At 44.3% G+C, this 23,545-nt stretch overlaps 1 protein-coding gene across 2 annotated transcripts in view; it reads left to right on the top strand.

Annotated features, from left to right (window-relative positions):
- The window catches only part of SH3PXD2B (SH3 and PX domains 2B), a 259,726-nt gene that overhangs the window by 46,019 nt on the left and 190,162 nt on the right, over positions 1–23,545 (top strand). For both annotated transcript variants that reach the window (XM_075344622.1, XM_075344621.1), the window contains exon 2: positions 22,932–23,012. In XM_075344622.1, coding sequence (XP_075200737.1) covers positions 22,932–23,012 — 81 coding nt within the window. The remainder of the gene's footprint in view (positions 1–22,931; positions 23,013–23,545) is intronic.

Raw genomic sequence — 23,545 nt, 5'->3', positions numbered from 1 at the left:
GCTTTCTATACATGGAGGGAGCACAACCAGGGCGAGACATACCGGCCGTCATAGATAACCCCGGTCACAGTCTCACAACCCCCATGTCACCGATGAGCGATTTTGCACGTTTGTGCGACGATGCAAAATCGCTCATAGGTGTCACACGCAACGGCATCGCTAATGCGACCGGATGTGCGTCACAAATTCTGTGACCCCCAACGACTTCACATTAGCAATATCGTAGCGTGTAAAGCCCCCTTAAGTCCATCTGGTTCAACCTCCCTCCACCAATGCTACATTTTGTCCCTAAGTCACTTATAACCAACAATGTTGTTTGTACTGAGGAAATCATCCAGCCCTTTTTTAAAAGCTGTCTTCATTACTTGAACCACTGCAATGCACAGGGATGGAATGCTAATGTTGCTACATTCGTATATTCTTTGTGGGCGGAGAGAGTGCGCTCTGTTTTCCCACCCTTGTAACGCCAGCTGCCGCTGTTGGTGCAGTATCATTACGGAGCAACAATTGCTGCTCCTACGTCAGCTCTGCAGTTCCTGCTTCTACGAGGGGCTGCTGATAAGTCTTTGGCTTTACCCAGAAAGAAATGAGATAGGATGATGAAACGTTATATTTATGCCACATACTCTGCACTGATGTCAACAGACTTCTTACATCATTATTCCAAGTTCTGTAAGCCTAGTAAAAAGAAGAATTTCCATTGTGCCTCAAACCAAGCATCTGTAGCAGCCATGGCATCAGAAATGGTGTGAAATTTGGTACCCTTGAGGTGTTTCTTCAGGTTTGGAAACAGATAATAGTCGGAGGGAGATAGATCTGGTGAATAAGGTGGGTGGTTAACCAGTTGGAAGCCCAGCACTGCCAGTTTTGCTTGTGCAGTGTGAGCGGAGGCGTTGTCTTGCAGGAACAAGATTCCTTTGAATAGCTTGCCATGCCTTTTGGCCCTCAGAGATGCCTTCAATTAGTCCAAAGTTCAATGTAACACCTTGCATTGATGGTGGAACCCTTTTGAAGGTAGTCCACTAGCAGCACGCCCTCCTTATCCCAGAAGACAAACGCCATCACCTTTGCTGATTTTTGTACCCTGAACTTCTTTGGACGAGGAGAACCACTGTGCCTCCACTCTTTTGAGTGCTCCTTGTTTTCAGGGTCATACAAATAAATCCAGGTCTCATCCATAGTGACCAGTCAATCCAAGAAGTTCTTATCAGTCCAGAAATGCTGACAAATGGACCAGGAAGTTTTCACTCGCATGCTTCTCTGATCTGTGGTCATACATTTGGGGACCCACTTTGCAGATCGCTTCCTCATGTCCAAATGTTTATGGAAAATGACACTAACGCGTTCATGGGAAATCCCCATGATGTCGGCTATTGCTTTAGCTGAAATTTGTCGATTCTCCAGTATGAGGTTGTGCTCAGCATCGACGATCTCCGGAACAACAACCACTCTCGGTCGTCCAGGATGTTCCTCATGATTGGTGCTGAAGTTTCCTGTTTTAAATTTGGCAACCCAATTCTTAACTGTGGAATATGAAGGGCATTGATCCCCGAATGTCTGCAACATATCACCATGAATATCCTTCTAAGACTTTCCTTGCAGAAACAAGATTTTTTATCACTTCTCTTCTCTCAGATGCTGTGAGTATCGCATTAGACTCCGATATTTTGTTTTCCCACGTGCGTACAACACAGATGCCATAAGCAACAAACACAAAATTTTGAAAACCTATATTAGATACATAACGCTTTCATGTGATTTAACATTTGTTACCATAGAAACAAAAAAAAAGATCACAAAGCCAAAGACTTATCAGCAGCCTCTTGTATCTGCAGTGCACTTAATCTGGGTCTGGATGAGTGAGTGTTCCCAGCCGAGAGACTAAATTAAATTTAAATATGTAATGATACTGATGGAATCTGTCTTCCAATGCTGACTCTAGGTTATTGCTGTGTTGGTTTGAGTGCTGTTGTGTCCCAGGCCAGCTGGTGAATATATTGCGTGGTACTTGGAGTTGTGTAATTCTCTTGTCGCTTTGTTGTTTCCTCCCTGCTCCTATTTTACTCCTTACCTCTTATTGTCTTATAACTTTATGTGAGCATGCTTTGAGATAGAGTTTTGGTTTTCCCTGTTTGTCTATCTCTGTTGGTGTTATCACTCCTGTCCTGGCCCTCCCCTGCCTGGGGTGGGGTATAAAATCAGGGCTGGTCAGGAGCAGGGTCAGGTTGGCGGCTCAGACATCCTCTCCTTCAGAAGTAATTCTGAGATAAGGAATAGCTAGGGCTCCCCCCCCTTAGGGTACTTTCACACTTGCGTTCAGCGGAGTCCGTCACTATGGAGAATAGCGCAGTCCGTTAACGCACTGCGCTATTCTCCATAGACTTGTATCGACAACACACTGTAATGCAAGTGTCAGCGTTGCATCCGCTGGACAACGCAGTGTCGTTATTTTGACACTGCGTCGGGCGGAGGGAACGCAGCATGTAACTTTTTTTGAGCGGCGGAAACCTTTATTTTTCACTGCGCATGCTTTTTTTTTTTAATCACAGAAACTTTATTTTGTTTCTCGGTGGCATGTGAGAGCACTCAGCTGAGCGCCTGGCCGCCGGCATGTGAGAGCGCTCAGCTGAGCGCCCGGCCGCCGGCATGTGAGAGCGCTCATCTGAGCGCCCGGCCGCCGGCATGTGAGAGCGCTCAGATGAGCGCTCGGCCGCCGGCATGTGAGAGCGCTCAGCTGAGCGCCCGGCCGCCGGCATGTGAGAGCGCTCAGCTGAGCGCCCGGTCGCCGTCATGTGAGAGCGCTCAGCTGAGCGCCCGGTCGCCGTCATGTGAGAGCGCTCAGCTGAGCGCCCGGTCGCCGTCATGTGAGAGCGCTCAGCTGAGCGCCCGGTCGCCGTCATGTGAGAGCGCTCAGCTGAGCGCCCGGCCGCCGGCATGTGAGAGCGCTCAGCTGAGCGCCCGGTCGCCGTCATGTGAGAGCGCTCAGCTGATCGCCCGGCCGCCGGCATGTGAGAGTGCTCAGCTGAGCGCCCAGCAGCCGGGTGATCAGCTGATCGTTCACAATAGTCTGCTGCCAGTAAAACTGTAAAGAAGAAAAAAAAAGCTTTCCGTTGTTTTGTACGATCCGTTGCATCCGTCACACAACGCAATGCTACGGAAGCCGTCCAACGCAAGTGTGAAACTAGCCTTAGTCTGAGGGCCAGTCTAGGAGCTCTGTTCCCTTGCTCTCCCTGACCATCGTGACATGGACATTGGGCATACTATTTCAATATATAGGACGTTATTACCCCCTTCCTTCTCTATCATTTTAAATTTTAGGTACATACTAGTAGTTTGGCTATTGTGCACTTCATAAAGTAGATATCATTTTTTTTATTATCTGTGTATTCAGTGTAGCCTTCACTCTGTTGTAGTTGGCACTTCAACACTCTTAACGGGCTCCAAACACTTGAAGAAAATCAGGAGAGAAGCTAGCCACGAGGTCTGCTGATGGGCAGATCTGGTAGTGCTTACAATGAGATTGTGAAATCTTGATGAAGCAAACGAGTCTTCTCACGAACCCTTGTCTCATTCTAAAAATCATTTCCCCAACTTGTAAATTCTGAAGGAAAAAAAATACTTCCAAGAAAGAGTCGCTTGTTATTTCAGATCTGATGGAATTGTTTTCTGTTCTGGTTTTATTTCTTGCTTTCTTATAGCTCCTAGTAACATGCAGTAAGAGAGGAATTATAGGAAAATGCTGACAATGAGAATGTCCAGTGGAAATCAGCCATGATTAAAATAAGGGTTTTGTTTTTTTTTTTTATTTTTACCACATTCTGGTCAGAGGTTACGACAAAATTAAATAGATCAGATATATTCTCAGATTAATAGTATAACATTCTAATGTCTTATAAATAAGACCATTTTTTCCCTTGCTCATCACAGGGTGGTCCACTCCAGAGCATAGTGGCCACATCAATGCAAAGCTACAACAGAAGGATTTTTCTTTCTAAATACCTTCTGTTGTCCATTCTGCCTGTGAGCAACGCTATCATTGTCCGCTCATTCCCCATCACCTCTGATGTCCGGTGTTATTACGTCAGCTTCTGGAAATGGAAGTTGACCTGGCATCACTGAGGCATGACCCAGTCTCCATGAGTGACTGGGCTGTGGGCGGAATTTCACCGCACCTCACAACCCAATCATTGCTCGTGCTTGTGGCACTGTGTGGTGAAGGAGAGAATGCGCGAGATGATGGGCTATGATGTGTGATGAAACGCCAACCACCGCCCAGTCTCCCACGCAGATTGGGTCCCGCCTTGGTTATGGTGGGTCAACTTCCAATTCTGAAAGTTGACGTGACCTCACTGGACATCAGAGGTTACTGCAGCCCGGGTCATGCGATGGGGGATGAGCGGACAGCGATAGCGCCGCTCGCAAGCAGAATGGACAATAGAAGGTATTTAGAAAAAACCTTCTGTGCCAGCTTTACATCGATGTGGCCACTTTGCTTTGTAGTGGACCACCTCTTTAAAGATCTATCAGATATATGGATTGTCTAGTATCGGGGACTGGCAGACATTTTGTTTATTTTATTTGAAATGTAGTCCAAAAGTGGCCAGCCTATATTAACTTGCTTTCTTTTACTTGTACAGTGGATAGAAAAAGTCTACACACCTCTATTAAAATGCCAGGTTTTTTGTCATGTAAAAAATTATAAAAAGAATAATTTCTGAACTTTTTCCCCATTTAATGTCACCCATAAACTGTACAATTCAGTGGAAAATTAACATCAAACCATTTCAAACAGAAAAATACAACTAAAACAGTATGGTTGCAGAAATACAAACACCCTTAATCCAATACTTTGTTGAAGTACCCTTTGAAGTTATGACAGCATTTATAAGTCTTTGTTTTGGCACAATTCTTATCAGAATTGTGTCTTCATCAACTTTTGAGAGATGTCTACATCTTTTTGATGACTTTTCACAGTGTTCCTTGGCATATTTAATGCCTTGGATTTTTTTGTACCATTCTCCTGACTGATCACTTCAAACAATGAGATCCCTTTGCTGTGTTGTAAGCTGTTTACGGACCATGGCTTTTGCTGTAAAATACAATTGATTAAATGTCAAGAAATTCTGACTAGAACAACTAAACTTTATATGGGTGTACTCTTAGGGGCACTTTGCACACTACGATATCGCAGCTGCGATGTCGGTGGGGTCAAATCGAAAGTGACGCACATCCGGCGTCGCTGTCGATATCATTGTGTAAATCCTTTTTGATACGATTAACGAGCGCAAAAGCGTCGTAATCGTATCATCGGTGTAGTGTCCGACATTTCAGAATTTCCCTGCAGCGACAGGTACGATGTTGGTCCTCGCTCCTGCGGCAGCACACATCGCTGTGTGAGAAGCCGCAGGAGCGAGGAACATCTCCCACCTGCGTCACCACGGCTCACGCCGGCTATGCGGAAGGATGGAGGTGGGCGGGATGTTTACGTCCCACTCATCTCTGCCTCTCCGCTTCTATTGGCCGCCTGCCGTGTGACGTCGCTGTGACGCCGCACGACCCCGTCCCCTTAGGAAGGAGGCGGTTCGCCGGCCAGAGCGACGTCGCAGGGCAGGTGAGTGCATGTGAAGCTGCCGTAGCGATAATGTTCGCTATGGCAGCTATCGCAAGATATCACTGCTGCGACAGGGGCGGGGACTATCGCGCTTGACATCGCTACCATCGGCTTGCGATGTTGTAGTGTGCAAAGTACTCCTTAGAGATGAGTAAATAAATTTGAGTAGAATTGAGATCTACTCGAATTGTATAAGAATTTACATTCCCCAAAATGCAGATTTTTTGGTAATTTGCTTCTGCACAGCTTGAGCTTTTTCTAAACCATAAAAGGTCATCAAAATGTTAAATAATAATAAAAAAAAACCTTATTCTCACCTCTCCGGCCACTTCGCTCTTCTCCGCCACTCGTCTGGTCCTCGCCACATGTGCTGCTAGATGGTTTCTTCCACCATTTACTGTCATTTGCTATTCCCTGCACATTATTTTTGTATCTGGTTTCCAGATTACCAATAATGAAATTGCACCCAGGTGAAAACTATTTGACATATGGCTTTCTAATCACTTTTTATCACGTCACTTTTTCCATTGCTAACTTTTGCACACTTTCTAAAACTAAATTTTGTCATTTATGATTTTCAAAATTGACATATAGGAGATGGAAAAGTTTAATCATAATGGGGTAGTGTATCTTTTACTCATCTAAAAATATATGGAAATTCATAAGGAAATTATTTCTCAACCATGATCATAATCTGCCTATATACTTTAAAGGGAATCTGTCACCAGGTTTTTGCCTCCTAATCTGAGAACAGCATAACGTAGAGATCCTGATTCCAGCGATGTGTCACTTACTCAGCTGCTTAGTGTTTTGATAAAATCACTGTTTTATCAGCAGTAGATTATCATTACAGGACTAATTAGCCTGCTGACAGGGAGTCCAGCATATTCATGAGCTCTCTATAACTGCTAGATCTGCAGCAGAGAAAACAGTGATTTTATCAAAATTACAGCAAACAGCTCAGTAAGTGACAAATCGCTGGAATCGGTATTTCTGTCTCTACATTAAATTACTCTCAGATGGGGTAACAAAAACCGGTGACCTATTCCTTATATACTATATATTTATACAGCAAACAGCAGAGAGAGAACTGTAAATTATAAGGGTATTGACTGCGCTCGCTTAGGTCTCAAAAGTGCCATCTCTCTCTTTTTTTTTTTTTTTTGCTGGAGTGGTTCACTTCACTATTGTAGCAATTGGCCGCAGCAGAGTGGAGAGAAGCTGTACTTCTTTCTGCAATTACACTTTGCTTACATGCCAGAGCTTTCTATTCAGGCAGCACATGCTCTGACTAAGGCCCGTTTCACACGTCAGTGAAAAACACAGACGTTTTTCACTGGCGTGTAAAACACGCACATGTCCCTGCGTGTGCCGAAAATCACGGCACACGTGGGTTGTATAAGTGCAATCCGGGCTCCGTTCTCCGTGGCCCGTGATTGCACTTAGAGATTCACTCACCTGCGCCCGCTCCCGCTGTCCATGGTGCTGATCGCTTCCGCGACGCAGCATCCGGCCGGCGATGACCCCTGCAGCAGCTGCTTCCGGGTCGGCTGTGTCGCACATCATGAATATGCGCGACAATAATCAGCCGGCACAGAAGGAGCAGGGAGGACGGGCTGCAGAGGACATCGCTGGACGCCGGGTGAGTTAAAATGTTTTTTATTTTAAAAGCACGTTTTTTTCTGGCACGTGTTTCACGGACCACACCACTGCGTGGTCTGTGGAACATCAGTGATGCCTGAAAAAAATGGACATGTCTCCGTGCAGCAAACACGCACTCGCGGGTACGCTGCACGGAGACACGTGCAGTGACAAATCACTGACGTGTGAGCAGACCCATTCATTATAATGGGTCTGCGTATGTCAGTGATTCTGGTACGTTTAAAAAAAAGCACAAACGTACCAGAATCACTGACGTGTGAAAGGGGCTTAAGGCTAATTTCACACATCAGTTTTTTTCCATCAGGCACAATCCGGAGAAAAAAACGGGTAAAACGGATCCGGCGCCGGGTCCGTTTTATCCCCACTGATTTGTATTAGCGCCGGATTGTGCCTGATGGCCTTGCGTTGCATCCGGCTTTTGCCGGATCCGTCATAGTGGATGCGGCGTGTTTTACAATGGAAGCCTATGGAGATGCCGGATCCGGCGTAATGCGGTAAAAAACGGATGCGGCTGCCGGATCCGTTTTTGTAAACTGAGCATGCTCCAATGTATTGAAAAAAACGGATCCAGCAAAAAACGGACGAAAAGGATGCAAAAACGGATGCGCCGGATCCGTTTTTCGACGGATCAGGTATATTGGAACCGTCAAAAAAAAAGGATCAGGCACATCAGTTTTTGCATATTCTGCGCTGGATCCGATGCATCAGGCACACGCCGGATTGTGCCTGATGCCAAAAACTGATGTGTGAAAGTATCCTAAGGCTACTTTCACACATCCGGTTTTAGCAGTGTGGCTCAATCCGGCTGTGAAACCTATGCAACGGATGGGGCGAAAACACCGCATCCTTTGCATAAGTTTTTACATGCGGCACGTCTGTTTTTTTCCGGTTGCGGCACGCTACTGAGCATGTGCAGTGGAAGAAACCGCATGCGGCGGCCGGATGCGTTTTTTCCGCATCGCGCCGCATCCGGCGTCCATAGGCATGCATTGAAAAATGCGCCGCAGCGGCCGGATGCGTCGCGATGCGTTTTTTTTTTCCGGAGCAAAAAACGTGCCAGGGAACGTTCCATCCGGCCGCGCCATCGGCTAAATCTGCCGCATGCGTCAAAAAATGGACCGAACGCAAGCCCATACGGCACAATACGGCACTAATGTAAGTCTATGCAAAAAAACCCGCAACCGGCGGCAAAAAAAACGGTTGCGGTTTTTCTGCAGAGCGCCATATTGTGCCGCAGAGCAAAAACCGGATGTGTGAAAGTAGCCTAAGCGAGTGGTGGCAATCAACAAATGGTAGCAGCCAAGAATGGGAATTGCGTGTTTCTCCATACCATGGGTGCATCAGACATCCTCGTTTGCAATTCAACCAAACTGCTCTTTTCAAGGCAACTTTTATTACACCAAAGGTGTGATTTTTTTTTTTTATAGGGTCTAAGTCAGTCCCTATATTTGACCATGTTTAGGACCTGAACATTTTTTGTTTTTTTCACTTTTTGATTTTCTCTGTTCTTCCAAGAGTCATAACCCCCCACGTCATCAAAATAGCTATAAAGGGGCTTTTTTTTTGCAAGATGATTTGTACTTTTTGAACGACACAATTCATTTTACTATAAAATGTACTGAAAAATGGGACCAAACAATTCCAAATAGCGTGGAATGGTAACAAAAGTGCAATTTCTCAACTATTTGTATTTTTACGGTTGTCATAGTACAGTAAAACTAACCCAGCAGTATGATTTTTCAGCTCTGACTATGGCAATACCAAACTTGAATAGTGTTTATTTGTTTACGGGATAAAAAAGCCCAAACCATGTGTGTATGTCCCTTTTATTACCCACACATATCTGCAGCTAACAGGCACAGGTGGATCTCCAATCCACCCTCGCCTGTTAGCACCTTAAGCTCACGCTGCAATATATCTTACAATGTGTCGGCGGGGTCACGTCGTAAGTGACGCACATCTGGCATTGTAAGTTACATTGCAGTGTGTGACAGGTACGTGCAATTGCGATTGAACGTAAAACCGTTCATCGCATGCACATCGTTCATTTCTCTAGAATTGAACGTCAGATTGTTCAACGTTCCCGGGGTAGCGCACATTGCAGTGTGTGACACCCCGGGAACGATGAACAGATCTTACCTGCGTCCTGCGGCTCCCGGCCAGCAATGTGGAAGGAAGGAGGTGGGTGGGATGTTTACGTTCCGCTCATCTCCGCCCCTCCGCTTCTATTGGTCGGCTGCCGCGTGACATCACTGTGACGCCGAACGTCCCTCCCACTCCAGGAAGTGGACGTTCGCCGCCCACATCGAGGTTGTATGGAAGGTAAGTATGTGTGACGGGGGTAAATCGTTTGTGCGGCACGTTCAACAAATTGAATGTGCTGCACATACGATGGGGGCGTTGCAAATCGCATACGATATCGTATGCGAAATTGCAACATGTAAAGCAGGCTTGAAATTGCGCTGTCAAACTCTGACCACAATCTAAAGCGATTACCCCACTCAGGCTCCACCAAATTAATAAAAACAACTCCTCCTCATGCTGGAGGAACTGTAACGGCACCGGTAGCCTACTGCACATTTTCTGGGATTGCCCAATATTAAAAAACCTCTGGATAGAAATATCCAAACTAATTAATCAAATCACCCATTCCAACATAGTTATTATCCCCCAATTAGCTCTCCTCTCTCTAGACCTTGACCAGATTGATCCATCCTTCAAATTTGTTATTATCCACATCTTCCTCACCACCAGATCCCTTATCACAGCCAACTGGAAAAATCCCCTCCCTCCATCTATTACACAACTTATTGAAGCATTAGCCCAACACAACAATTTTGAGAAACATTATGCCACTATTAACAATAATTTCCCTAAATATTTCCAGCAATGGAATCCATGGATTCAATACCGCCAAGGCGTTACATGAGATCAGATGATCCTACTAATTGAATTCTAACATGTGGTTGTCTTTGTGTTCATCTTTTTATTTAGCCTTCAGCTCGGGTTTTCTTATAATATTGAAATCCTCTAGACGTTGACAAATGTGATATATTTCATAGTTCTCAATTATAACTGTTGTATATGTTTAATCCTCATATTCTCTCTCATATTGCAACCAACTTATTACCGTATTTTTCGGACTATAAGACACACCGGACTATAAGACGCACCCTGGTTTTAGAGGAGGAAAATAGGAAAATAAAATTTTAAGCAAAAAATGTGGTCATGACACACTGTCATGGGGCGAGGATCTGCTGCTGACACTGTTATGGGGGTAATGTCCCCAAATTCTCTACTAAGGTGCCGCATCCTGGTAATGATCCTCCCTGCCTGGTATATACAGTATATGTCCGTCATTCTGCTATATACCGTAATCCTGCCATATGGCCGCATCCTGCTATATACTGGCATGTGGCCGCATCCTGCTATATAACCCATCATGGCATATGGCCCCATCTGGCTCATAATATGCCCCCATCTGGTTCATAATATGCCCCCATCTGGCTCATAATATGCCCCCATCCTGCTCATAATATGCCCCCATCCGGCTCATAATATGCCCCCATCCGGCTCATAATATGCCCCCATCCTGCTCATAATATGCCCCCATCCTGCTCATAATATGCCCCCATCCGGCTCATAATATGCCCCCATCTGGCTCATAATATGCCCCCATCCTGCTCATAATATGCCCCCATCTGGCTCATAATATGCCCCCATCCTGCTCATAATATGCCCCCATCCTGCTCATAATATGCCCCCATCCGGCTCATAATATGCCCCCATCTGGCTCATAATATGCCCCCATCCTGCTCATAATATGCCCCCATCTGGCTCATAATATGCCCCCATCTGGCTCATAATATGCCCCCATCTGGCTCATAATATGCCCCCATCTGGCTCATAATATGCCCCCATCCTGCTCATAATATGCCCCCATCCGGCTCATAATATGCCCCCAACCGGCTCATAACACAGCACAACAATGATTTTGCTACTGAGGGTAAAACATGTGTTCTTTACTAATTTGAACATGCTGATTCCAAATATGTACTCAGAATTTGCACAGCACGTCCAGATTTTGAGTTATACTTAGAAAAGGCCATACACCTATTCAGGCATTGTTGAAGGCATTGCACATGCGGTTGGAATGAAAGAGACCTATGCTTCTATGCAGATCATTCTGAAATTGATTAAATATTCAGAACATCAATGGAACATTTGTGCTGACCTCAAAGTTGTTGCACTAGTCCTTGGTTTGCAGTTAGGTTACACTAAGCATATGTGCTTTCTGTGCCTATGGAACAGTCGAGATGACAACAACCATTATAAAATTAAACGGTGGCCCAATAGAGATGAACATAAGATTGGTAAGCACAATGTTCAACACGAATTACTTGTCGATCCACTTAAAGTTTATCTTCCACCTCTTCACATTAAACTAGGACTAATGAAAAATTTTGTAGTAGCAATGGATCGTCAAGGGAATGGATTTAAGTATCTGAAGGAAAAGTTTAGTGCATTGAAAACTGAGGCCAAACTCAAAGCAGGAATCTTTATTGGTCCTGAAATCCACCAACTAATCCATGATGAAATCTTCAAGAAAGAACTCACCCCACTTGAACTAACTGCATGGGATGCATTTATAGTAGTAGTTCAAAACTTCCTTGGAAACGAAAGAGCAGAAAACTATGCTGAACTAATAGACAATATGCTTCAAGCATACGAAATGCATGGTGCCCGAATGTCATTGAAAATGCATTTCCTACATTCACATCTTTACTTCTTTCCTCCAAATATGGGTAATGTCAGTGACGAACATGGTGAGAGATTCCACCAGGACATTTCTACTATGGAAAAAAGATACCCAGGTCGCTTTAACCCCAACATGATGGGCGATTACTGCTGGTTTTTGCAACGGGCCACTAGGACCACTCACAAGCGCAAAAGCAAGTGCCTGAAGCACTTTTAAAAGTACTCTGCTGAGTTCAAGGCGATTTCTTAAGCTACTATAAGTGATTTTTAAGTTTTTTGGTTTATTTACCTATACTTCTTTTTCAATAAAAATGATAATACATGTTGTGAAACTGTGGGACATAACGATTCTGTATCTTTATTAATTGCTTATTTTAATTTTCACAAAAATTGGAATAACTTAATATCCTGACGTGCTACAAAAAAACTAACTTCAGATTTGGATTCAGCGCATTCGATTTAGTATAGCGCACATGGTTTTTGCCAAGTAGCAGACAAAAAGTGTTTATTTGTTGTGCTGTGTAATATGCCCCCATCCTGCTCATAATATGCCCCCATCCTGCTCATAATATGCCCCCATCCGGCTCATAATATGCCCCCATCTGGCTCATAATATGCCCCCATCCTGCTCATAATATGCCCCCATCTGGCTCATAATATGCCCCCATCTGGCTCATAATATGCCCCCATCTGGCTCATAATATGCCCCCATCTGGCTCATAATATGCCCCCATCTGGCTCATAATATGCCCCCATCTGGCTCATAATATGCCGCCATCCGGCTCATAATATGCCCCCATCCTGCTCATAATATGCCCCCATCTGGCTCATAATATGCCCCCATCTGGCTCATAATATGCCCCCATCTGGCTCATAATATGCCCCCATCCGGCTCATAATATGCCCCCATCCTGGTGTATGGCCGCATCCTGTGGCACATAAAAAAAATAAACGTTCATACTCACCTCACTTTACCTCACTCCCTGCAGCATCGCTCGTCCTCCCTTATGTGTCAGCGGCAGCGCCGCTGATTGGAGCCGTCCCCATTACCCTGCTGGATCGCGATCATCTCCTGTGTCTGTGCCAGTGTCCCGGCGGCTGCGTGTGGACACGTGCGCACAGCGATGACGTCATCGCTGTGCGCGCCGCTAGTCTCCACTCAGCCGCCGGCACAAACACAGGAGATGATCGCGATCCAGCAGGGTAATGGGGATGGCTCCAATCAGCGGCGCTGCCGCTGACACAGACGGGAGGACGAGCGATGCTGCAGGGGAACGGTGAGTACTGTACACTGATTCACTGCTCCCCGCGCTGATGATGATGCACGGGGTGCAGTGAATACAGCCGCACATGATCACTCCAGGCCGTAGTTGCCAGGGGTGATCATGCGAGCCGGCTGTTTATCCCCCGCCCATCATCCCGCCCACCTGTCAGCGCCGGCTTCAGCGCTGAGGGATGATGGGCGGGGGATGGGCGTGCATATTAAATGAGCGGGTCCACGTGGTCACGGCAGGCTGCTACAGCCTGCTCGTGCCCCCGATGACCCGCTCCACCGCAGCACCCACATTCCCCGCAGCCACATTCAGACCATAAGACGCACCCCCCACTTTCCCCCAACATTTGGGGGGAAAAAAGTGCGTCTTATGGTCCGAAAAATACGGTAGATGTTCTCCCTTTCCCAGTTTCCCTCCCCTTTTCCTTCCCCCCTCTTCCCAGTTTCCCAATAAAAATGTCACTTCTCTCCTCAACCCCATACTCCTCTTCCTATCCTTACTCCCTTTCCCATTTTTATAGTACTTAAATGGTAAGATTATAGAACATAAGAATGATTAATGCAATGACAATACAACTCCTTCAAATTTGTACTTCCCCACAAATTTTCAAAAAATAAAAAATATTTTAAACACAATCTAAAGCGCTCCGGCAGGGATCGCGCTGTTCCCACCCACCAGCAGCGACCCCGTGACACCATTGTTTTACCATGACAGATGACAGTGCAAGTTCAAATGATGACCCCTGTCACTGTTATGACTCACTTCCTCTGAATACCAGCAAAGTGGGAAAACAGCATTTCTCATGATCAGAGCTGTGCTGAAGCATCGCTCTGATCAGGAGAAGCGATCGGCAAGTACAGGCATAAAGTCCCCTGGGGTGACTGGTAAAATCATTAAAAAATATTTAAAAAACCCCTAAAAGTTCAAATCACCCCTTTTTTGCCCCATTGAAAATAAAACTGTGTTCAGAAATGCCTGTGTAGCATCCTATGGAGCAGGTGTTTTAACCTACTCGTTGTCGGGCCAGGGATGCAGATCCTCTGCGCCGTCACGGGTTGGCCTGGCCAAGTTCCATTGTCCTGAGGTGTACAGGAGGGAGGGATTGGAGGGTGGCGGAGGATGGAGGTAGTAGTTGGGAGGTTAGGAAAGTCTATTAGGATCGTGACGCCACCTGTGGTACACGGCCAGGGATGGGGCCGTCGCTGAAGGGTCTCTCACCTGGGTAGATGTCAGGGTGCAGCCGGGATGGTGTCGCTCCCCACAGGCGGAGCGGGATTACCCCGAGGAGGATGGCGGGGGTAGTGGTAGTCCCCGTTTTTACTCACAAATCTTTCAGATGCTGCCCAGGGGTACCGTTCTCTGCCACGATGGGCTCCAGCCAATCCCGGATCCGTGAAAGGTCAAGTCAGCCTGTGAGCTCTCTCCTCCTTTTTGTGCGCTAAGTATCGGACCCCCGTGGGGTGAAGCACTTAAGGGTCTCGGTGTCAGTAATGTGTCCCAATTTGTATGCTGATATGGGGCCGGTCCTCAACCCCGGATCCTATGTGCTATTTTCTGCAGACTTGTCGGACGGGTTCGATAACTTTTCGGAGCCGTTCCTCGTGACCCTTGCAGAGTTGGTAGACAACATGAAGTATATCTGCCCTAGGATTCTGTATCCCAACAACACCAGTCCTGTGGAAGCAGCTGCCCCGCTTCTCCCCAGCGACTGTGTTGAACGCCTTGGCCAACAGAGTTGCTCACGGCACGTCCGCTCTGCTGTGTGTCTGAAGCTGAACTCCCAGTAGTAGTAGTGGTAGTTATGTTGGTAGTTATGTTGTGTGTTCTGAGATGTGGCCCCCAGTCGCTGCCACTGACTGGCTCACTACTCTCACTCGGTCAACCTGCTCTTCCCACTGTGCTCCTGACTCCCCCTGGTGGTTGCTTCTCCCTGACTCTGAGTCCCCAGTCCAGTGGATCTGGGGAGCCCCTGGTGCGGTGGAATCCCACCGCTGTAGTGACCCCATACTGTGATCCGACACTGGCCCATACCCCTTTGGGGAGGGCAACCCTGTGACTGTATGTTTGTGTACGTGTAAATCGACCTCGACCTTCCTCGGACCTACGATTACTCATCGTCGATGAATACTACACCCTAATGGGGGTGCAGTACTCTGTGGCACCTGAAGCCGCAAGGGTGCCACACCTGCTCTATCTAAATATAAAATCAATATATCTGATTGGTGCATGGCGTAGTGAGAAAAAAACGTGTCAGAACTACGTTTTTGGTCATTGGAACATTGCATTAAATTGCAATAACAGGCGATTAAAACATCGCATCTACGCAAAAATTGAATAATTAAAAATGCCACCTCAGGACGCAAAAAAACAAGCCATCCCACAGCCCCAGATCCTGAAAAATGAGAATGCTACGGGTCTCGCAAAATGGTGACACAAGCGCAATACTTTTTTTTTTTTTTTTTTTATATATACAAACTTCTGAATTTTTTTTCACCACCTAGAGAAAAGTAAAACTCTATATGTTTGTTGTCTACGAACTCGAACTGACCTGGGGAATCATAACGCAGGGGGAGGGGGAAAGTGCGTCTTGTACTCTGAAAAATATGGTAGCTTTAAATTTTGATCTGCAACGATACCATATATGTTTATTATTTTTTTTAACTTCTTTATTTCTAATGATTTCAAATTGTCATATTTTTAAAAAAACAAACACTTTTTTTCTTTTTTACTTAAATTTGTAGTCCTTTAAGGGACTTGATCCTGCGATCGTCCTATCGCTTATAATGCATACTGCTGTGCCACAGCATTAAATATTGGCACAGAAGTTAAATTGTGTCTCTGAGATGACAGACTCCTTGTAAGCTGCTGAGAATCTATGTGATGGTTTGTTGTGCGTTTTTAGGGAAGTGATCAGGGTTATTTGTAGGCTTTAGAACTAATGTAATGGACATAATGTTAGGAGTCTGAATGAGTTAAATCCGCACAGTTTTCTGTAGGAAGTTCGCCAGTGATGATATAATGCTTAAAAACCTCTGGGATCGAAGCAGAGCTAAACGGCCTGATTACATGATGTCATCTGGCAGTACCAGCCGGGCTTAATCTGGAACACTTCAGTTTTTATGCGGCTTGATTTGGCCTCAGAACGCTTTTTGCCTGGCATTTGGGGAGATGGCAACGTTTGATTGTTTTATTAATTTACTTGGTGGACTTTGCATTTGGCTGGTACAGCCTGAGAATGCTATTAAATTAAGCCGGTGACAAATTCTAGATGGATAGAATCCCATCGCACTTTTAATTATACCGCCTATATTTTACATTTAGGATCAATTTATTTAAGGTAAACCAGAAAAGTCCATGGGCACATCAGTAGGTATAAGACGTGTGATCCAGCCTTTATGAGATATTAATTTTTATTACATCTGCTTTTTTTTTGTTATCTAGTTATAGATTAATTTTTCCAAAAAATGAAAAAGTGGTGCCTATGGGCTCTATTGTCAGAGAGAGGCCAAGACTATCCTCCATCTGGTATATGTTAGTATACTAATAGAACAAAGGTATGGAAGAGTCCAGTACACTATTATCCATCCCACATGGGTGATGGTTGCCACATATTGCTTAAGTCACATACATCCAATTGACTGATACATCGTGCATTTTTCATGATGCCAACATTAGACGATCATCCCAGTTCTTTGTTTAGTTTTCATATTTAAAACAAAGCATCTTAGTTTTGATAAATAATAGAAATCAGTAATTTTTAGCATTTCATGTCTGAAACGCCAGCTGGTTAAATATCTATTGAGAGTAGAAGAAACTACAGTTAGTGGAGTTGTTATGGCTGCCCTTCTATGTATGGCTGCCTAATTCTTGGTTTCCTGCCAAACTGTCTCCATTCTTTTGCCTGATGAGGAGAAATATCTTCCTGATAAAGGAGGGGGAGTGTGTATATTGAGTAGATATTTCCGTTTGTGACTGCTGTTGTGGCCTTCACTTGTTTATAGCTAACTCTTAACTAGATAATAATAAAAAAAATGTCTTTAGGGCAGCGATTATACCAGCGACATACAGTATCACTGGTTTATTTGATCCTGATGATCATTAAAGGGAACCTGTCACCACTTTTTTGCCATATACACTGTGGCCACCACCACTGGGCTCTTATATACCGTATTCTAACATGCTGTATATAAGAGCCCACGCCGCTGTGTAGAACATAAAAAACACTTTATAATACTCACCTAGAAGGTTGAGCCGATGCACAACAGTCGGATGGGTGGCGCCGTTTTCCGGGACCGGCACCTCCCCTTTCGGCCATCTTGGTCTTCCTTATTCTGAAGCCGCGGTGCATGACGCGTCTACGTCATACACATGTGCCGGCATTGAGGTCCTGCGCAGGCGCACTTTGATCTGCCCTACTCAGGGCAGAACAAAGTATTGTAGTGTGCCTGCGCATGACCTCAATGCCGGCGCGTGTGTATGACGTAGACGCGTCATGCACCGTGGCTTCAGAATAAGGAAGACCAAGATGGCCGAAAGGGGAGGCGTAGGTCCCAGAGAACAACGCCATTCATCTGACCAGTCTGCTCCGCACCGACCGTTTAGGTAAGTATTATAAAGTGTTTTTTATGTTCTACACAGTGACCTGGGCTCTTATATACAGCATGTTAGAATGCTGTATATAAGAGCCCACAGGTGGTGGCCGCAGCTTATAGGCCGAAAAAGTGGTGACAGGTGGTTACCTTTAAGGGTCTGTTTACATGGATCGTGTGGGGGCACGATACAACTGCTGAACGGTAAACCTTTACGGCGGTCTTGTGAAAGTTGTGGTCATTGCTTGGTGCAGTTATGGAGTTTATCCCTGTTGTCTTGTTGCTTTCTTCCTCTTATTGTCTTTACCTTTGTGTGTGCGTGCTGTGTGACAGTGTTTTAGTTTTGCTCTGTCTGTCTTTTTCTGTGGGTTTCATCACCCTCCTTTCCTGTCCCTCCCAGGAATGAGGACTGGTCAGGAACAGGGCCAGGCAGGAGACTCAGGCCTCTACATCATTAGGAGTATCCCTGAGGTTAGGGATCGTATAGGTCCCCCTAGCTTGAGGGAAAGCCTAGGAGCCTCGGCCCCCCACTATCCCATAGTCCCTGTAACAGTTTGTCGGGTGATTGGGAGTCTGTGTACATGGCAAGAAAATCATAAAACGTGTACATTTAACATTCGTTTGCATTTGTTTTCCATTGTGAATGCTGCTTTAGCACTAAAATGTCACCAAGTTATCTAATTTTGCAGATTGCAGTTCATAATTGTCCTGTTGAACAAATCAGATTTCTGTAATTTGAACATGACTCATTTCCATAGATGCATGATTTGTCTCCATGATTGTTCAGCAATATCCTATACACTGTTTGCATTTTGTCCACGAGGATTAGAACAAGTGATAAATGTCTGAACGCTGGAGGCCTCACTGCTAGAAAAACCCACCAATCCCTGTCCTCTAATGATTATAAAATATTGCAGTTTTCACAGTGAAAACCTACATTTTATATCTGGAGGCAGATAATACAGGGCACATTTCTTATAAGTGATGTTCACATCTTACCCCCTTCCATCTCTGCATAATGACCTTTGCACAGGTTACATAGTGTGCCTAGAATACCCTCCCATAGAAGTCAATGAAGCATCACTAGACTATAGGTTTCTATCTATGGCCCATGTAATTGTTCTTTGAATGCTATTAACTGAACAAAGCTGCAGTTCAGGCAAGAAGGCTGCCCCATATTCTTGGTTATAAAATATATTTTATTGTATTCTATGATCGCACAGTGAAATAGGTAAAAAATATGTAGTTTTCAGTATCTTTGTTTATTTATTGATATATAGATACTGTATATACATATACATGACTGGCAGAAATCAGGCTCAGACATTTGTCTCCTTAGATACTCAGCTTTTTCTATAACCGTTGCCGTTTCTAGCCATAAGGTGCCATTTTTGCTACTGTACCTCCTACTGCACGCCTTGCCCATATCGTTGTGTAGGTTGACCAGTTGAAATCTGTTCCCGAGCTAAGTTATGTTGCTGCCTACTGCTGGCCACACTTGTTTGGCAACATCTGAGTCATAGAATCATAGAATGGTAGAGTTGGAAGGGACCTCAAGGGCCATCGGGTCCAACCCCCTACGAGTGTAGGTTTCCTAAATTATCCCAGCTCTATGTTTATAGAGCTTTCGCTTGAAGGTTTCGATTGATGGAGAGCTCACTACCTCCCGCGGTAGCCTGTTCTACTCCCTGTCTGCCCTCACTGTCAGAAAGTTTTTCCTAATGTCTAATCTGAATCTTCTTCCTTTTAGTTTCATCCCATTGCTTCTTGTACTTCCTTTTGCTGAGAAGAGGGTAGTACCCTCTCCCCAGTGACTTCCTGTCATATATTTCTAGACTCCTATTAAGATTCCTCTCAGCCTTCTCTTTCGTAAACTAAACATTCCTAGTTCCTTTAGCCGCTCTTCATATGACATTGTCTGCAGACCTTCTACCATCTTGGTTGCTCTACTCTGGACTTGCTCCAATATATCGATGTCTTTCTTAAATTGGGGTGCCCAGAACTGTACACAGTATTCCAGGTGGGGTGTGATCAGGGCAGAGTATAGGGGAATAATTATCTCTCTTGATCTTGATTCAATGCTTGCCTTGATACATTCCAGAATTTGTGGGCCTCTGTTCCTTCCACATGCTTAGACGAGCAGTTTTGTTGCCCATGTCCTCTGCTTTCTTCCTTGAAAAGGTATAGGGTACTCCAGTACGAGGACCAAGATTTTCATAAGACTACCAAACCAAGTGGATTTGACCCCTGATGTGATTTTCTTGCTTCTTCTGTCATCATCCTTTCATTGGGTGTCTACTAAGCTCCTTTTGAGATGGCCTCAGTCAGACAACTCGCTGGGTTTCTTTACTTGGTGTCAGGGCTATATTGTCTCATGACTTATACCTATTATTGCTCCTCCAACAAATCTTCTTATAACCACATCTAGCCATGTCTGATTAGGTTCAATAAACTGCTATGTGCTCTTTTTCTGGGACTATAATGGATTAATGTAAAACAATGGTTCATGTAGATTTCTTGTCCATGGCTATTGTAATATAGCGATATTTTCCCGTTATTTTTATGTGTTTGATTTCACTATCCGAGTTATCTTCATGTGCTTCCCTCCTGCTCTCATTTTGTTTCTGTACAGCATTCAGTATAGCTTGTAAGATTATGGAAAAGTAATAAAAATAGCATTAACCCTCCCCCCTTGCCTAGCAAATTATGGCTGAAGCAACAAGCGCTTCAGCCTCTTCAGTGTTTATTTTACTTTGTCTATCTATACACCCAGATGCGCCATCCAGTGAATTGGGCAATACTGCGGTGCCCTACCTAGCCCTATTATACCATTGCAGTGATGAATACATTGTTATGCCTTTCAGGTAATTAAGGTGTAAGACTTTATTAACTTATAGTGTAGTTATAATTTGTATCACCAAAGTATGGGAGAGGGTGAGGGGAAGCTCACGAGGTTCTCTGCAAACCCAACCGATGCACGTACGTGGCTGGCACCACATGTAAGCGAGAAAGGAAGGAAATCCAGCATCAGGTTCTTTCTTAAAAGTGGTTTCCAAATTTATTTAGAAAATCATACTTGCAAAAAATGTAAAAACTTAAGTCCCATGACACGGGCCAACGTTCTTTTAAGAAAGAAGCTGATGCTGGATTTCCTTCCTTCCTCATTATAATTTATAGCTATGTTATAGGATCTCAGACGGACTTTGGACAACAAGATATAGCTTTCTTCTATCTCTTTAAATCACTTTCTTAGGAAATTGTGAGGCCAGATATTGCTGTTCTGTATTGGAGCCACATAAAACTAGGAATATATCTCGTAATACAGTATTTTTTTTTTAATCATAAAACATACAACTACGGTATATGTCCCTAAAAGGCCATTTGAGAAGATGTTTACAAAGCTGGACCGTACTAGTAATCTAAGTCCGCCTTAGTTTTCAGAGATGTTACACCAGAAATATCAATGTGTGTCACCAATGTAAGTGGATACAGGAAAATTGAGCAGCTACAGTATCTATCACAAAAGTGAGTACACCCTTCACATTTTTGTAAATATTTTATTATATCTTTTCATGGGACCATGCTGAAGCTATGACACTTTGATACAATCTAAAGTAGTCTGTGTACAGCTTGTATAACAGTGTAAATATAGTGTGCCCTCTAAATAACTCGACACACTGCCATTAATGTCAAAACTGCTGGCAACAAAAGTGAGTACACCTCTAAGTGAAAATGGCCAAATTGTGCCCAATTAGCCATTTTGTCTCCCCGGTATCATGTAACTCATTAGTGTTACAAGGTCTCAAGTGTGAATGAATGGGAAGCAGGTGTGTTTTAATTTGGTGTTATCTCTCACACACACTCTCTCATACTGGTCACTGGAAGTGCAATGTAGCGCCTCATGGGGAAAAAATTCTCTGAGGATCTGAAAAAATGAATTGTTGCTCTACATAAAGGTGACCTAGGCTATAAAAAGATTGCCAACACCCTAAAGCTGAGCTGCACAAGGTGGCCAAGACCATACAGCAGTTTTACAAGACATGTTCCACTCAGAACAGGCCTCGCCATGGCCGACCAATAAAGTTGAGTGCATATGCTCAGTGTCATATCCAGAGGTTGTCTTTTTAAAGTAGGCTTATGAGTGCTGCTAGCATTGCTGCAGAGATTACAGAGGTTGTGATCAGTCTGTCAGTGCTCAGCCACATGCTGCACCCTGCATTAAATTGGTCTGCATGTGTGTCATCACAGAAGCCTCTTCTAAAGATGATGCACAAGAAAGCCAGCAAACAGTTTACTGAAAACAAGCAGACTAAGGATGTGAATTACTGGAATCATGTCCCGTGGTCTGATGAGACCAAGAAACTTATTTTGTTCAGATGGTGTCAAGCAGGTGTGACAGCAACCAGGTGAGGAGCCCAAAGACAAGTGTGTCTTGCCTATAGTCAAGCATGGTGGTGGGAGTGTTATGCTTTGGGGCTACTTGAGTGCTGCCAGCTGTTGGGAGCTACAGTTCATTGCGAGAACCATGAATGTCAACATGTTCTGTGACATACTGAAGCAGAGCATGATCTCCACCCTTCATATTCCAACATAAAAATGACCCCAAACACACCTCAAAGACAACTACTGCGTTACTAAATAAACTGAGGGTAAAGTGCTAGCTAGACCAAAACCCTATTGAACATCAGTGGAGCATCCTCAAATGAAAGATGGAGGAGCACAAGGTGTTTTGACATCCACCAGCTCCGTGATGTCATCATGTAGGAGGGAAAAGGATTCCAGTGCCTCCTGTGAAGCTCCATTGACCTCCATACTTTTGTTGCCAGCGGTTTAGCCATTCATTGCTGTGTTAATTTATTTAGAGGACACACCAAATTTACACTGTTATGCAAGCTGCACACTGACTACTTTATATGGTCTCATGTTCATCTATAATATATTTACAAAAATGTGAGGTGTGTATTCACTTTTGTGATCTACAGTATGTGTCTATCAGATACAATGTATCACTGATTCAACTTTCTTTAATATTTACAGGTATATATTATTAATGTCACCTGGTCAAATGGCACCACAGAGGTCATCTATCGAAGATATAGCAAGTTCTTTGACTTACAGGTAAGCTATTCTGCCACTCATATAATGACTGTTTGGATACAGCTACTCCCAGGGTTGCTATTTTTTTTTCACACGCAGCCAATATTTTTTGACATATTGGAAAACCATAATAAATAATTATGATTCAAAGATTAAACATATCTACAGTTTACTTCTGATACAATGTCATTACTCACATTCACAGTGAACTGTAAATTGTTGATAATTACAGTTAGAATAATTTTCCCAGGTTTGTCCAACAAATAATGGACACATAACATTTTTTTAGTGCTCTATTTTTATGGACTTGCCGAGAATTTCTAGAAATTAGCAACCCTAGCTACACCTGCCTTTGCCTACTCTGACTGATGTCGCTTAGGTCCAGAAATATTTGGACAGTGACCGAATCTTCGTGAGTTGGGCTCTGCATCCCATTATTTTTTATTTAAACCGAAACAAACAGGGATGCAATTGAAGTGCAGACTTTCAGGTTTAATTAAAGGGGTTGAACAAAACTATCCTGTGAAACGTTTAGGAATTTCAACAATTTTTCT

Source organism: Anomaloglossus baeobatrachus, chromosome 4 (assembly GCF_048569485.1).
Source record: "Anomaloglossus baeobatrachus isolate aAnoBae1 chromosome 4, aAnoBae1.hap1, whole genome shotgun sequence".
NCBI classification, from domain to species: domain Eukaryota; kingdom Metazoa; phylum Chordata; class Amphibia; order Anura; family Aromobatidae; genus Anomaloglossus; species Anomaloglossus baeobatrachus.
Note: the sequence above shows the minus strand (reverse complement) of the source record. Positions and strands in the feature narration are given on the sequence as shown.